The sequence below is a fragment of the Octodon degus genome, unplaced genomic scaffold (genome assembly GCF_000260255.1).
Source record: "Octodon degus isolate 3935 unplaced genomic scaffold, OctDeg1.0 scaffold00220, whole genome shotgun sequence".
NCBI classification, from domain to species: Eukaryota; Metazoa; Chordata; class Mammalia; order Rodentia; family Octodontidae; genus Octodon; species Octodon degus.
The window spans coordinates 2,727,271-2,743,821 of record NW_004524796.1 but is presented as its reverse complement, the minus strand read 5'-3'; the positions used below and the strand labels follow the sequence as shown (position 1 = coordinate 2,743,821).

At 39.7% G+C, this 16,551-nt stretch overlaps 1 protein-coding gene across 1 annotated transcript in view; it reads right to left on the bottom strand.

Moving 5' to 3' along the window:
- Nucleotides 1-887: 887 nt before the first annotated feature.
- Tmem236 (transmembrane protein 236) overlaps nucleotides 888-16,551 on the bottom strand; it is a 34,542-nt gene continuing 18,878 nt past the window's right edge. Inside the window, exon 4 of the mRNA XM_004645206.2 lies at nucleotides 888-1,720. Coding sequence (XP_004645263.1) covers nucleotides 1,158-1,720 — 563 coding nt within the window. The 3' untranslated portion in view covers nucleotides 888-1,157. The remainder of the gene's footprint in view (nucleotides 1,721-16,551) is intronic.

Below are 16,551 nucleotides of genomic sequence, written 5' to 3'. Positions count from 1 at the left end.
AGCCTCCCAAGAGCTGGATTACAGGCACGCACCACACCCTGTCTCAATCGCCATCTCAGTGCGCTCCAGGTACTAAGCAGGCGCTTTAATCTGCTGAGCTATTTAGTCAGCCCCCATTAAAATATTTGTGATCCATGACTATTGTTTGAGTAATTCAGACACTTCTGCATCACAGAGTCCAACCTAGTAAAGGCAAATTCCATGATTATGTATTTAATGATTTTAAGGTATCGATATCCACAATACAGTAGCAGATAAGGCACCTTTGTTAATACATATGTAAGTTAAAGTCAGAATTTTAAATAGGGCCTCTATTTGACTTTATCTCTACAAATTCCATAAATAAAAGATTCTTATACTTTGAAACCCACGTTTTCATTTCATGGCTTCCTATTGTAGAACTTTACCAGGTATCCATGCACCGCAATCTCACTATGCTGAACGACGTTCCTATCATTGCGGCAGCACTACCGAGACAGCGCAGCCTCACACTGAGTCACATATCTGTTAACGTAATCACTTTTTGAAATCACTCGCTGAAATAAGTCAGTTGCTACAGCACAATAAAGAACATAGCTCCTGGGCTCAGGTACAACTCAGCGGTAGGGCGCTGGTGTGGCTGTGTGAGATCCCTGGCACTGAGAAAGAAAGCAAAAACAAGCAAATGACAACAGCAAACTCAAATGCAAATTTAAAAAACTCAAAAAAAAAAAGTGTATATATAATTTTATGCTTGAAAAACATCCTTAAAAAACTGGAGAGCCTGAAATCACAATTTTTAGATTTAAAAAAATAAGAATAATCTATAACTAAATCTTTCTTGATTTAACTTACAGAGAAAACATGCTCTTGTTTTTGTTTTTGTTTTTGTTTTTTTTGGAAAGGCTTCAATAAAGATTGGTTTTTAGATTTAAAAAATCCAATGCACATAACTAAAATTAATTGCTAGCATTTTCTAGAGGCCCATAGAGCCAATTTACCAGCATACAACCTTGTTTAAATTTAGCACCACCTGTAAACATAAAAGACTGATAAGCTAATTATAAAACAGTTTATTCACTACAATCTTTTTTCTTTATCTAGTTGAAGTCCAAGAAAATATTGTTTGAAATGTTCACATAACCATAATGAAAAAATCTGACTATCTTACATCATTTTCAAGACAGAGACGTTTCGAAGCTAGAGAAAGGCCTGAATTTGGTTAAATAATTGAAGTAAACATAAGAGAGAGTCACAAGTACATTTTTACAAAGCCCTAATATGGGTGTGATGGTCCCCAAAACAATGATTAAACTAAATCTAACAAAAACAAAGGGCAAATCCTGCAACAGGATACTCAAGGAATTGAGGAGAGGATTTTGGGGAGTAAATATAATTCGAAGCACAGAAAGGAAACTGAATATGTAGACTGGGTACAGCCAGCCCGATTTGTACACATTGGGGTGACCAGCCACACGCACCATTTCTATGGTGTCAGACCACCGCAGAAAGCTCCACAGGAATATCTCCGCCCGGATGTCTCTCTGAGACATTATCTTTAGGATTCCGGAGTCAAAGGAGGGCTCCTGGGGTGCCTCAGTGACATGGCTCAGTGCCGGCAACACCCCAGTCGTCTTGGTTGCCTGGGAAAGTGCAGAATTTCCTTCATTCTGTCCCACTTGCTCAGTCACAGTTTTTATTTGTTGCAAAGAAGTTGCATGGATGTACCTGTCTTCGTGACCTGCAATAAATTGATGTGTGCATTTTACTTTAAAATAAATATTTTTAATTTAAATTTTAACAAAATTTGAATTCAAGTAAAAAATAATATTCTATGGATTCTCTCAGTGGAGTCCTATATCACAGTGAAAGATAACAATGGAGATAGGGAAGGTTCTTGGTGTCTCATATCTCCCTGGATCTAGACGTTCATGAATTTGTAGCATTTAACAGTAAAAGCCATGACTGGTCACTGAACTAAGCATGATCACACATTACCTCACTCAGTCCTGGGAACACAACTGAAAGGTAGGATTTACTGTGACATTTGACAAATACGGAAATGGAGGCTCTTAAGGTTAAATGATGCCCAAATTTATAGTTAGAACTAGGCAGAGCTGGAATTTGACACCAAGATTTGTTTAACCCCAGATGACAAATCTATAACTTTATAACTGCTTCCAGCAAGATATCATGTGCAAATTGCAAAACATATGTGCCATAAAATCAAATGAATCTAAAGTTTCACCAGTCCAACCTTGTCATTTTGTAGGATGACACAGGTTCACAGGAATCAGTATTCCACAGATATCTAGGCAAGGATTTCAGGGCTGAGAGGGAATCTATTTGACCTCTAGAGAATCATAGTGAAGAGTAATGTGCTGATGTGAAGATTTTTCCCCCTGAAGGAGATGGAACCCAGAGCTTTCGCACTGAGCTACTTCCCCAGACCTTTTTATTCTTTATTTTGAGACAACATCTTGCTAAATCACTAAGTTGCCTAGGGTGGGCTCAAGCTTGTGATCTTCCTGCCTCAGCCTCTCAGGGTGTTGGGATTGCAGGTGTGTGCCACCACCTGGGGCTGAATTCAAGATTCTCAAACTGTTCTTTCTCAAAGGTTTTTGAAGTGGTCAGTAGGATTAGTTGATCCAGGGATCTCTCCTATGCTCACGAAGCTATACTTGGTCAAAACTCCAGTGCTCTGAAAAGTCATTAGTCTTATCATGATTGTGTGTGTGTGTGTGTGTGTGTGTGTGTGTCCACACTGTGTTTTCAGCCTTCATTATATGTATTCAGGATTAGAAATTATGAAGGGACTCTCAAATCTCAAGACCTACAATGTTGTGGATGGAGTTGTGGTCATTGTATTGTTGTCCTTCAAGACACTGGTGGTTCAATGTTGGTTCTGTTTCCATTGGGCAAACACTCAATCACTGAACTATGCTCCCAGCCCCAAAGCATTGCTTTTATATATGAAAGGTATAGCACACTTCCTTGTACATTTAATCCACTGAAACACCACTTTTTTGTGAAGAATTTATCATCCCTAATAGTTTGCTTTGTGAACAAGCAAAGCCACCATATTGCCTGATAAGAATTTAAAGAGACTCATTACTTTGAATAGCACTAAAGGTCAAAGTCAATAAAACATTATTGAACTTCACTGAGCTGAAAGTGAAAACATTTTAAAATAAATTATGATTCATGAGTAATAAAACATTTTGTTACTATAAATAAGTGTTTACTTAAAGGACACAAACTTCACTAGCTTTTACTTACACAATTAAATACTTAAAATTTTAAGGTGAATTGAACATTTTTGTAAATTAAAAAATAATTTAAATCCTCAATGAAACATTGCTTCAGATATGAATCAGTGAAAACTTAATACCAGGATTCATGACCCTTTAAAAGCTTTTTAAGGAATCACCATGGCCTGAATAGTTTTCATTTTGACAAACAATACTAGAGTGAAAAACAAAATACTATGCTATTAGCTTAAGATTCCCCATATATGTTGGCAAACATCTGTAAGCCCAGCACTTGAGAATTTGAAACTGAGGCAAAAGGATTGCTGTGCGTTCTAGACTAGGCTGGGCTTCACAGTGAGTTCAAGACCTGCCTGAACTACATAGAGAGACTGTCTCATAATCATCATCGTCATCAAATAATAATGATAAAGGAAGTGATCTCTTTTTCAACTTAAATGCCCACTGCATCTCTTACTATTTTTTAAAAGAAATTCATTATAGAATATATATTCTGTAGAGTATGGATGTCATGACCTGGAGGATCCACCTTCACCTCTCTTAGCTGAAAAAGCTGTTTGAACAAAACTCCAAATGACCTTGCCAACCCTTGGCCATGAACACAGTGTGTAGTTTGGACTTCTGAAAGGTTGCAAATTCAGCGTTCAGGAAGTGACACTAAGAAGTGACACATTAACATTTCCTACACAATCAGTGGGAGTCATAATATCTGAGAATAAAACTTGCTGTTGTGAGCAACACAGCACAGTCACCCCACAGTACTGGAACCTGGAGGCCCCGTGGGGACTCAGTGCATGGACGCTCGAGCCCATATAAAATTCTCCCCTGAAGCCCTTTCCACCACCCTGCCAGGCTGCCATATTGGTGCGTGTGAATGTCCTGGCTGCTGCTCTCAGCATCAACAGTGCTGGAAAGAGAGGTGAATGCCAGGTCATTATTGGCCATGCTCTAGTCATCATCTGGTTTCTAACTGTGATCATGAAACATGGCCACATAGACAAATTTTAAATAATCAGCCCCACATTTGATGTGAAGCTGAAAGACCTGGAAAAGTAACAGAATAATCTACCCCATTCCATCTGTTTGGTTTCACTGTGTTGGTAACCTCAGCTGTCATCATAGACCATGAGGAAGCAAGATGAAAAATCCCAGGAGGGAAAATCCTGGGATTCTTTTTCTAGTGATGTAAAACACATGAATACCTCAGTGGAAAAAAATTCTCCCATGTAGTTTAAATCACCATAAAGGGCCTGGGGAGATGGTTCAGTGGAATAAGTGCTTCCCTGGCAAGTGCAAGTGTCTGAGTTCAATCCCCAGTTCAAAAAAAGAAAAAAAAAATCACCATAAAATACTTACAATCTCTAATATAATGTCATTACTATATAGTATACTATATTGTTTAGGGAATAACAAGGAAAAATGTTGCTAGATGTTCAAAACAGATGCAATTTTTTCCCAAACATTTTCAATCCACAGCTGGCTGAACCTGCAGAAACTGTGGATATGGAGGGGCAATGGCAAATTCTGTGACAAAAATTATTAAAGCAACTTGAATTAGTCTAGGGGTTAATCTGAGAAGTGAGCCTCAAAACAGGCTCATTTGAAAAGTACCAGGCAAGCAGAGATGGGAAGAATAAGAGAAAAATGCATGAGAAAAATGCAATTTGGAGAGTGTTCAAGACTAGTTACACTTTCTTTGGAATAGTGATTTGTCATCTGGTTGCTGAGAAGGAAGAATCGTGTCACACCTCAGATGCCTCTGCCCATGTCACCACTTAAGTCGCCTTTGACTCCATTTTCCCTGAAGTGGGTCTTCCTCTTGCTCTGAGCTCATGTTGAATGAAGAGTAAAGTCTACTTCTTCTCTCCTGAGCCCCAAGGCTTTATTTCATCTGCCTGTGTCACAGTCACTGTGGTACAGGGGCTAAAGGCTGGCAATTCAAGCTCTGCTTTTGCTACTTGCTGGCTGTGTGACCTTGGAAACTGTCGCTGGTCTCTCCATGCCTCTGTTTACTCTTCTTTAAAGCAATCAACAGTGTCTACATCCCAGGACTTTAGTAAGTGAGTTAATGCATATAAAAGGCATATAAGATATCTCAAGGTCTAAGCTCCTGCCTAGGCAAGAGCAAGGACCCAGGATCAATACCCAGTACTACATGCCATGCTAGCCTCGCCCCAGGCACTCTGAGCCAGCCACCAAGACAGGGCATGGTGGCACACACCTTTAATTGCAGCACCAGGGAGGCTAAAACAGGAGGATCACTACAAGTCTGAGCTGTGTAGTGAGACCCTATTCCAAACACATAAAATTAAAAAAAAAATAAAAATAAAAAAGATAATGAGTGGTTTAATTTTTTAAAATTTAAAAATACAATGCACTAAAAGCACTTCTGGTCATAATTCTTTTGGGGAGCTAGAGGGAAAAGGCAGTAAGTAACAATACAACCCAAAGTGAATGGTAAACATTGATATTTGGAAACTATAGTCACTGAGGTAGAAAAGACATAATATCACCAAGGAATACATAAATGATCAAACACAATGTCTACCTAAAAGGATGGTTATAATGAAGTACTAAGTCAATATCTACAGAGCATTTAAAATAATGTCTAACATCTAGAAAGTCATGTATGTGTTGAAAAAGAGTAGCAAGGACTGGCCAGATAGCTCAGCAGACTAAATAAAGTACTTGGTTAGGAAGAGTGCGGCAGGCAGCCTCGGTTCTAGCCCTGGTGTGTGGTACCGGCTCCACCCCCACCCCCAGGGCATGCTGAGAAGGTGATTGAGACTGGGTGTAGTGGCACGAGCCAGTAATCCCAGTGCTTGGGAGGATGAAAACAGGAGAATCACTACAAGTCCGATCTACATAGTGAGACTCTGCAGACTCTGTACTAAATATGTGAAAGGAAAAAAAAAAAAAAAAAAAGAGTAGCAATACCCAAACAATTTACTGCTTTAAGTAGATAAAAGTAGAATAAAGAATAACAGAGTAATATATAACAAAAAGGACAATTAAAGCTTGTTCAACTTCAGCTTTGGTTGCACTATGACATAGACACCATATGTTGAAGGAGACTCAAAGCTTGAGAAACAGCATAACACAATGTGTCCCAAGATCACGAGTTGATTTCTCATACTTGCCTGTACACATCACAAAGAAAAATTCTGTACCCAGAAACAATATCTGTACAGAAGGAGACAGCTTATGTACCTAGCAAGAGCTATCCTGTGCACCTCTTCCCAATTCCCTATCAGCATCCAATGGTCCCCCCATAGTAGCTTAGCCTGAAATTGGTCATGGTTGGACTCATAGCAGGGAAGCTGGCAAACACTACACATCAGAGTTCCCCACTACTGTCTTTCCCTAAGGAACAGTTGATCAAAACTCAGACAGTGTACTATTTCCAGTATTCAAAAATATATGACAATTTTCCCCACGTGAGGAAGAGGACGAATGTAAGACAAATATTTAGCCAGCCAGCAGTTCAGGAAAAACTCATAGTCATACATCCCCAAGTATGAAACACTTCTAGCACCTTTCTTTACAAAATGTGTCGTACTGTTATTCAGAAAATGCAAAGGCCCGGAATCCAACTTCAGCTCTCTGCCATGACTTATGTAACTCTGACAATGAATGGATGTGTCATTTCTGGAATTTTAATGTAAAATCTTAAGAGAATTTCTTTTTGTCTGAGGATGGTTATAAGTTTTAGAAATTGTTTTCCTTTCTACTGTTACTTTATAGATTCACCCAACACTGGACAAATAAATGCTAAAGCCTGATAATTTTTATTTTAGAACACTTCTGTTTTTGAATATTGAGGAAATTTCCTACCCTAGACTTGCTAATCATAAGCTTCTCTTTCAAGCTATTTTGGCCAGTCGATCTGTGTTTAGACAAGAGTATGATTTAATTTATTGTACACAGAAGTAGAGAATCATTATATATTCTTACTAGTTATATATGATATATAGTTAGATGTGTTTAATCAGAAAGATACTATACATAAAATAATGCATGCTGAATCATGTTCCCATAGTCTTATAAGTTTCCCTCAACATATATATATATATATATATATATATATATACCCCTTATTCTAGGATATATATAAAAATAATACATCACATTAATTCAATTAAATACAAATAATAAAATAAAAATGTGAAAAGCATAGTTATTGCATTGCCAAATATAGCTAGTTCTACACTTTCAAAAGGTTTGGAATGCCTCTTCTATAGTCCCTGTATTTTTTTTTTTTTTAATCTTTTATTTATTTGGCATAGGGTCTTGCTATGCAGCTTGGACTAGCGATCCTCCAGTCTCAGCCTCCCCACTGCTGGGATTACAGGCCTGTGCCACCACACCTGGTTTCAGTGGCCAAGGTCCACATGGCATGCAGTACTGGGGATCAACCACGGGTCCTCGCGCTTCCCAGCCAAGCGCTGGGACCGCCGACCTACCTCCCCAGCCCTAGTCCCGCTATTCTTATAAATACTTTACAGCATTATGTGTTCACATACAGACTAGCACTGAATGAATTTAAAACAAATAGAGTCTAGAGTTGGGCTCAAGCAGAGCAACTAAGTTGGCACATAGGGAAGGAGGCTGGTTTATTGCATTCAGAGAACAGATCTCAGTGTTAATTATGCACATTTGCTAGGGCAGTTTACTAACATCTTGTTATGCCCCCTCAACTGAAGGCTGCATAACAGGGAGCTATTTACTGTTTTACCCCAGCACCTGGTTTCACTATGAAATAGGTCCGTCAGTAAGACTTGCCACGTAAAAAACGGCAGGGATTTCTTTGAGTTGGGGGCGGGGAGTGTCTTTGAATACGAGGGTGCCATAACTCTCCCGGAACTGATAGAAGGACTGAGGCTTTCTGCACAGGGTTTCTCACTCAGGCTGCCCTCTGGCCCTGGTCCTAGAGAGAGACTTTACGCAGGGCCATAAAAACTGATTACTTTAACAAGTCCTGGAAGATAGGCAGTGCTGCATGGGGACCTGTGTTGCCTCATAGTAAGAGAAGACTCAAGCAGACTTTGGGCTCAGAGGACTTGCTCATGTAGTGTGGCGGTTGCACAGCCCAGGGAGACAGAGAAATGGCCCCACCAGTAGCAGGAGTGGTTCAAAGCTTTCTGAAGGCCTCCCAGGCACCAGCCACATCCAGGGTCAGCAGACCCTGGGAGAAAAAGGAAGACAAGTGACTCCAAAAAGAGTGTGTCTGGGAGCACATAATAAGCAGGCTTTCCTACCAACTCCCCAACAACAACCACATACACATTCAGAAATGGGGGAGTTGGTGTCCTAAAATAGCAGTCAACACAGAGCATGAGAAAAGCAGTGTTCCCACAGAAAGGACCCCACTATTAATATACTCATAGTGTCAACAAAAATACGACCAGGAACATCTGGACATTCTGCAGGCGATCAGCTCCCTTCGATGAAAGTCAAGAAAATTCAGACATTGAAAACAATGACCTAGGCCTTTCATTTACACTGGGGCCAATAAAAGTTTATCTTCATTGGTAAAGATGTAGAAAACAAGGCTTGTTATTCTAAAGAAACACATCCAGAATGATCCATGCTCTGATATTCCTATCAATCTCCCTGGTCTATTTATTTCAAGAATATTCTGCCACTCTCCAGTGTTTCATTTTACATACCAAAATCATTCACAATTTTTTCTCACTTAGGAAGAAATAAACAATATCAAAACAAATTGATATTGGGGCCGGGGAGGTAGGTTGACAGCATAAATGCCTACCTGGCAAGTGCAAGGTCCTGAGTTTGATCCCCAGTACTCTTCCCCAAAAAAATTGCTAAAAATCATAAAACCTGCCCCAATCAAATGGAACCGTAACTCAAGATTTGGGTAGCTCCTGATGTTCTGCACCTGTAGGCATGTGGCTCACCTCAGGATGGTTTTTGGTCTAATCCACAAAGATTAAATCCTGTCGGCTGCTACTTAATTAGAAGGTATAATTAGAAATGTTACGCACTTTTTAGCAAGTGGCCAGCCACTTATTTCTTGAGAAGGAGAAAAAACTCCAGCACTGACATACTTTCCTGGAACTTCCTTCTTCTATGAAGCAAAAGGAAGGTAAGGAAGGAAGTGCCCCCTCTTTTTGGCATGGCCTGAACACAGTGTCCCTCATACACACCCCTGACCAGACTATTGCAAAACAACACATTATGGAAACCAAGCTCATGCTGAGCTGATACTGTATAATAAGCTATTTCTTAAAAAGAAACAAAGAGGAACTCAAAATGTCATTTATTTTATTCAGAAAAAAGAAAAAACATAATGCCCTCAGCTACCTTTTTTTCCCCTTTAACTCTATAACATATTTTACATTCTGTCTGGTCAAGGCATGATACATTTTAAAATTTTAAAAAATCTGGGAAATAAGTTGATTTAAGAATTTAGATTTGGTCTCTCAACTTCTAAACTTGGTATTGACTATAGCTCCTAATACTTCCTAGAATCAGGGGTAGACATCAAAATTGTTTGTGGGGCTTTAAAAATGTATGAATCTGGCTCAGTATTGTTGCTGATGGCCTGTAATCCCAGCACTCTTGGAGGCTGAGGCAGGAGGAATGTAATTTCAAGCCCCAAGATTTAGCAAGTTAGTGAAACTAGGCAATATAGCAACTTACAAGAGCCTCCACCTCAAAATAAAAAATAAGCAGAGCTGGGGATTGTAGTTTGATGCAAAGACCCTGAGTCCAATTCCTCAGTATCACAAAAAGAAAAAAAAGTTAGCCATGCCAGGTTCTGTCTTCCCCTCTCTATGAAGAGTGCATGTGTTTGTATCTTGGAGATTTTCCTGGTTCTCATGGAGCCCCAAGGTTAAGCACTCCTGCAAATATGTTAACAAGAAGCCTCTGAGACATTAGAAATACAAGTCCAATAAGAATCATCAGTGTCACGTATCTCAGAAATTCTGTTTGGGGGCGGGGCATGTAGCTCAGTGGTAGGTCACATGCTTAGTATGTGCAAGGCCCTGGGTTCTATCTCCAGCACACTAAAAAGAAAAAAAGAAATCGTGTTTTACTAGTCAATTACAAGGAGAAATAATTCAGAAAGGAGCAGTTCCTCTTCCTTCTTCTGTCCCTGCCCTGTGAACTCCCAGGGCTGGAGCGGCTCCACGGGCCTGACTCTGCCACAGTTCATGTCCAGACCTCTGTGCGTGATTGCAGAAAGCCACCTTACCTGGACTGGTGACTGAGAAGATGCGCCCAGTTCTACCCTTTGTTGTACCCTCAAAATTGCTCCTCTCCCCACGTTGCTTCTCTTTCCCACCAGAGCTACTCCACAACCTTACAAACCATTATATTCTCTCCCTTCCATCCCTCTCTACTCCTCACAACAGAAAATGTGGTTTTACTCTGCAAAGACACTGGGGCACCACCAGGGGTCGACTGCACCTGCTTCCTTTCTCCCCATTGTGCCTTATTATTTCCACAGCTGTATAGATCAGCTGGTGAAACTGAAAAATTCCTAGCCCTTACATCCTACTTCCCCAAATTATGGTTTAATTATCTAGGGTTGTAGCCTGGAAACCAGAGAAACTTTAAGCCTCTTAGTTGATTCTAATGTATGGTCCAGGGTGAGAACCACAACTCTTGCTTAGAAATATAAAATCAGAATCATCCAATCCAGCGTGATGTTCTTTTTAAAAATCTATATATAATCAAGGCCAATGTTTTGGCCCCAGCCTTTCAAGGTCAGTGAGGACTCAGGACATAAGAGAACCTGTACTGTAACATCATGTAACTCAGTTGTATCCCAAATTTTTTGATCAAGGAGATTATGGGGCCAAAGAGGAAAGTGATCAATGATGTAGAGTGTGCCTAAGGAGAGTCACATGGAAAGAAAACATTCTCTGAGGCTTTCACAGAGAGCAAATTGGTCAAGCAACTGTCATGACTCATTCGCATAGCTGACACTCACAAAGGATCTACAAACTGTGGTACAGGGTTTCAGGGTAAATCCTGAGGAGATTTGACTGAACTTGGCAGATACAAAAGTTAAATGTCTTGTTATATAGGTCTTATTTTATCTTGGTCTTAACCATCCAGCAGAAAAGTATAAAAATGAAGTATACAAGTAAAGCCATATTAATAGGCTGAGCTATAAAAAGCTCTAGTCAACAACTTCTGACATTGCCAGTTCTATGGAAAACCCACTACTATTATGGACCACTGGACTACATTGGAATATTTTGCTGAATTCATGCATCTACAATATTTAAATGGCAATGGAATATCCATCTCTGACAAAACTAAACAAAAAAGGGAGATACAAATGAAGGACCATTTTGCATCTGTATGTTCAAAATAGGATAGATATACAGCTACATTCTCTTAATTCAATGAATAAAAAGATTTGTACTAATAGTGTTTGTGGACGAGATACCACATCTGCATCTTGTACTATGAATAACCACTAAGAAGACAGCAATATGAAATGTATTAATTATTGAAACTGTCCTACTAATCAATTTTGAAAATGTCTCATTGATATTTTTTCTCAATAAAATTATTTTTTAAAAAATCAAGTCCCAGCCTCAAAGTTCCTGATTTGGTTCATAGAGGTACTGTGCTTGACACTAATATTTTTAAGGCATTATGTTATGTTTCTATATTCTGTAACTATCAGGAAGAAATGGACACAAATAGTATAGAGAAATAAAAGCAAACCCTGCTTGGTCAAGTAAATGATTATACTAATTATCATTTTAATACGGTATTTATTTATAAATTTACAAATTTATTTTCTATGGAGCATTTATCTTTTCTTCATTAAACTGTTAAATGTAATTTTTTTGAGAAAATTGTTGATACATAATTTTTATTTACAGGAAAAAATAAGGCTTCCTAGGCATAGTGTCAACAACCTAACCAAAAAAGTAAAGACTGATAGCTTGGAATAGAGCAAAATTTTAAATTCTCTATTTAAATAAAACGCCTTCAAAATGGCCTGTTAAAAGTGTTCCATGTTCTTTAGGGTGCTGTGCATCAAGCCTCTATATCAAAACCACCATGATAAAGAGACACTCAAAATTCAATGAGTATTTTGTTATAAAATATTCATAAACCACAACGTATATAATTAATTGAAATTGCACTACAGTATCATTTCACTGACCAACTCTTTAACAAGTAAAAGATTAAATGTTCTTATAATATATATATGTAATATATATATATGTATTATCCCATGTAAAATGTGCATACATATACACTAGCTATAAAAAGTAATTCTTAATAAAAATTTTAAATTAAAAAACACCATGATAAAATTATAAGACAAATGAAAACTAAAATATATGTCACAGCTATGATAGCCAAAGCTTAATGCCTTTAACATTTGTAGGATACATGTCAGTAACAAATTTTTCAAAAAGAAAGGATATAACAGAAAACTAGATAAGGAACATAAACATAAATACATAATAATTAAAAATCCAAATGGCCAGCAAAACTATGCAGTTAGTTAAATACAACTAACTCCAAAGACAAACTATTTGTCAATGCACTTGGCAAAGATAAAATGGAATAAATTGCAAGGATGGGGAGAAGTGGGTGTTTTCTGGTACTGATGTCTAGAGGGTAAGTCAGCGCACTCTTTAGAAAGAACGACTGGGCTGCACAGCTCAAAAGCCTTAAAAACCTCACACAGCCTTTGAGCCGGAAACTCTGCAGCCAGGCATTTAAGGAAGGAAATCATCATCTTTGCTGCTGAGGTCCCTGCAGCCCTTGGCCTGAGCCTCCGGGTACTAAAGGGACGACACAGAAGGGACTGGCCCGCGGCTCTGTGAGCAGATTTATTTGAAAGCCATGCCCTGCCAGCGTCATACCTGGCGCCTCTCACTGATGGACCGTGGAAAGCACCGCCTCTGCAGCTCGCTGAGGTGTCTGCTCCACGCTCCACGGGCCTGCTGACCTCTTCCCCGCACGTGCGACAGCCCTAATGCGGCCAAAGCACTCCGTCACCACACACAGCCCCTGTGTCCCCCTTCCAACCCCCTCTGCATTTCTCTGCTTGCACAGCCAGTCCATAGTAGTTCCTTTCTTCGGGCAGCAGTGTTGCCAAGGAGTCTGGGCATGAGGAGCGGCTCTAGGTCTTCTGAGGACACTCTGCAGTCATCACCCTGATATCACTGGGCTCTCAGCCAGTGCTGGTTAACTCTCTCCATCGCCAGCTTCTGTTTGGCGGCCACCGTGCTTGGGGGCTTGTGACTCCCACAGCCAGCACAGGGTCACTCCAAACACAGACCTCCTACACCACACACGGGTTCTAGCCACGACCTGTTTCCTCCCCAGCCCAAACACCCAGGGCCTTACTCATTCCATATTCCTGGCTTCTCTAACAGCACTGATTAGGATGGGGAGGGGGGTGAAAAAACAGAACAAATCCAGTTATTCAATTCTAGAGGATCAGCTAAGTGTGGCATGACCCATTAATACAATGGGATATTATTCAATGCATACAAATGATGCAATAACAGATAAGTAATAAGATAGACGCACACCATACATTAAGGAAAAAAGTAACAAAATGTGTTTCTTAACTGAAGAATGGACACTAAGCAGCTGTCAGTAATAAATCGCTAGATTGTAAGATGATAGTTGATATTCCTATTTATTATCTGTTAGTCTCTATTTTATAACTTTTTAACATTGATATGTATTCATCTGGGAAAATAACATTAGAAATAAAATACATTTAAAATGGCATGTTAAAAATATTCCACATTCTTTAGGGTGCTGTGCATCAAGCTTTATGTGCCCTAGAAGCTTGGGGCCCCTCTGCCTGAAAAACTGAATTTGCCCAGAGCAGTTTGCCTCTAGGCAGTGCCAAATCCTGATTTTGCAGAAAGCCAGGCCTGGAGAAGGAATTTGGCACCTGAGCTGTGGCAGTGCCATAAAAACAGGTATAGTGGACAACTCTGTATGAGGTTCTGGACAGATGGTTTTCTTTTTCTTTTTCTTTCTTTCTTTCTTTTTTTTTTTTTTTTTTGCAGTACCAGGGATTGAACTCAGGGTCTTGCGCTTGCCAGGCAGGCATTTATTCTACTGAGCTATCTCCCCAGCCCTGGACGAATGGTTTTAAAACCTGTAGGTCCCACCCATGAAATCTTACATAAAATAACTCCTAAACAAACATTGTGTTGATCTGGTTGAGTAGTAATGGGGGCCTCTAAAGACCCCAAACCTTCCTTTCACCCGAGATGTCACAGCAGTTCTTGAGGTCATTTTGTAGCTTCCAAAATGACAAGCTGTCAAACCAGTAGTAGTTGGTTTTAAGAAGGTGACTTCCATTCCAGCAGCAGATATGTTGATTCAGGGTGTGAAACACAACTGAAGCTATTTTTACTTCCCAAGACCACCCATTCATTTGTACACATACCTGAGTTCCCTTGAGACTTGACCTTCCTTTGATATGGAAAGCTTTCTTCCCCACATCTGCCCACAAATTCCTAAAAATCCCAGATTTACTCTTTTCTCCTTTCTGACCCCTAATACCATAGATTAAGTTTTCCTCCCCTGTAGACTGATAGTATTTTATGCATGTATTTTATTCTACCATTTTGTAACATGACTTTCAAGATGGACTACATGCACTATTTAAATAAATACTGCAGGTAGGACTGAAAACTCTCCTCCCAGCCATGAACACCTTCAACTTGTTGTCTGTAGTTGCTGATATATAAATAAGAATTAAGGCATTTTAGTGGCACAGAGATAGACAGAAAAGTCATCATGATTGGCGTTCAAACAGTATAGTATCTATCATAACAGCTAGTGTAAGGAGAAGCTGTGAGACTCCATGGTGTGGGGATCACCTTAAAAGAAGAAGTTTGCCTTGCTACAAGGCCTAGGAGGAAGGAAACATGGCAGTTTCCAGTGGAGAAAAGTGATCATCACATACAATCACTGAGGCCCAGGCTATCATTTGGTGCAGTACGTACTGCGGGTAGAAGCTGTTTCCCAACAAAAATCATTATTTCAGTACCCCAAGACTTCTCTAGAACTCACTGAAAGAAGTCAGTGTTCTGACCCACAGAAGAAAGGCAGTGCAGGTAAAGCAGCAGCAGATCAGCTCAGGTCCCGCAGACAGGCAAGCTTAGGAGGAGGATGGACAGATTTTGGAGCACAGACTCTGGTAGGAAGGGTGCAGACACCGCCTCCATTTTGCACAACAGAATGAAAAGAGCAAAACAGAAGCAATGGGATACTCAGTGATCTGAATCAAAGAATCAGAGCACTGCTGATGCATGGGGTCTGGGTTTTAGAACAGGAGCAGGAACAAGACAGGAGAGGAAGAAGAGATGGAGAGCTAATCATTAATAGATTGATACAACTGGCAAACTTGAGACAGAAATGTTAGGGCATGTTGTTGTGCCCACAGGCCAGTAAGGCAGGGAGATCTTCAAACTGGATGATTCCACTGTTGTCATCTGTTCACATGATTAGAAATTAATATTATTAGGCACTATGCCTAGCTCTGAAATCAGCATAACTCAGATATCTATGTGTGAGAAAAATATTTCCATGAAGTTTCACTCTACATGAAACGATGCTCTTAGGAATTGTGGCAGTATGATCACTTGAGACTGAGGCCTTCTCAGGGGTCATGGGGTGTCAATAAAAAAGATACCCTGGCCCAGTACACTTTGTATATAGAATAACTTGTATTACAGTTTAGAAAAGGAAAAGCTACATAAGAATAAAATTTTACAGCTTGGCTTTATGATAGGGAGGATGGTACAGGAGCACTCCATACATCCAAACATGTTGTACCTCCCTCGCTTTATCCAGTCTGAAGTCAAAAGTGCTATGAGATAATGCACAGCTGTGCATGCCAAACTACGTAGATGGAGTAGAGCATATGCTTTCTCCACGTTTTGTAGAGGGAGACAAGTTCCCGAAATCTTGCTCATCATCCATTCCGACCCTATTTATTTGATTATACAAGGATCCTGTAGTGGCACAGTATTTATAGTATACTTGCTTTGAATCAAATGTATCCATTAAATTTATATGTTAATGTGGTTAAGTTCCATGGGATAAGTGAGACTATCCCATGAACTCAAAATTTACATAATTTATTTTCCTAATATGCACATTAAAGATGAGTGTGAGAGACTGAGTTGAAAGCTTGCATAAAAATTAAGTGCATGAGGGGCTGGTGAGATGGCTCAGTGGTCTAAAGCACCTACTTAGAACAAGCGTAACAAAGCACAGGGACCACGGTTCAATCCCCCAGCACCACATGCCAGCCAGCCCC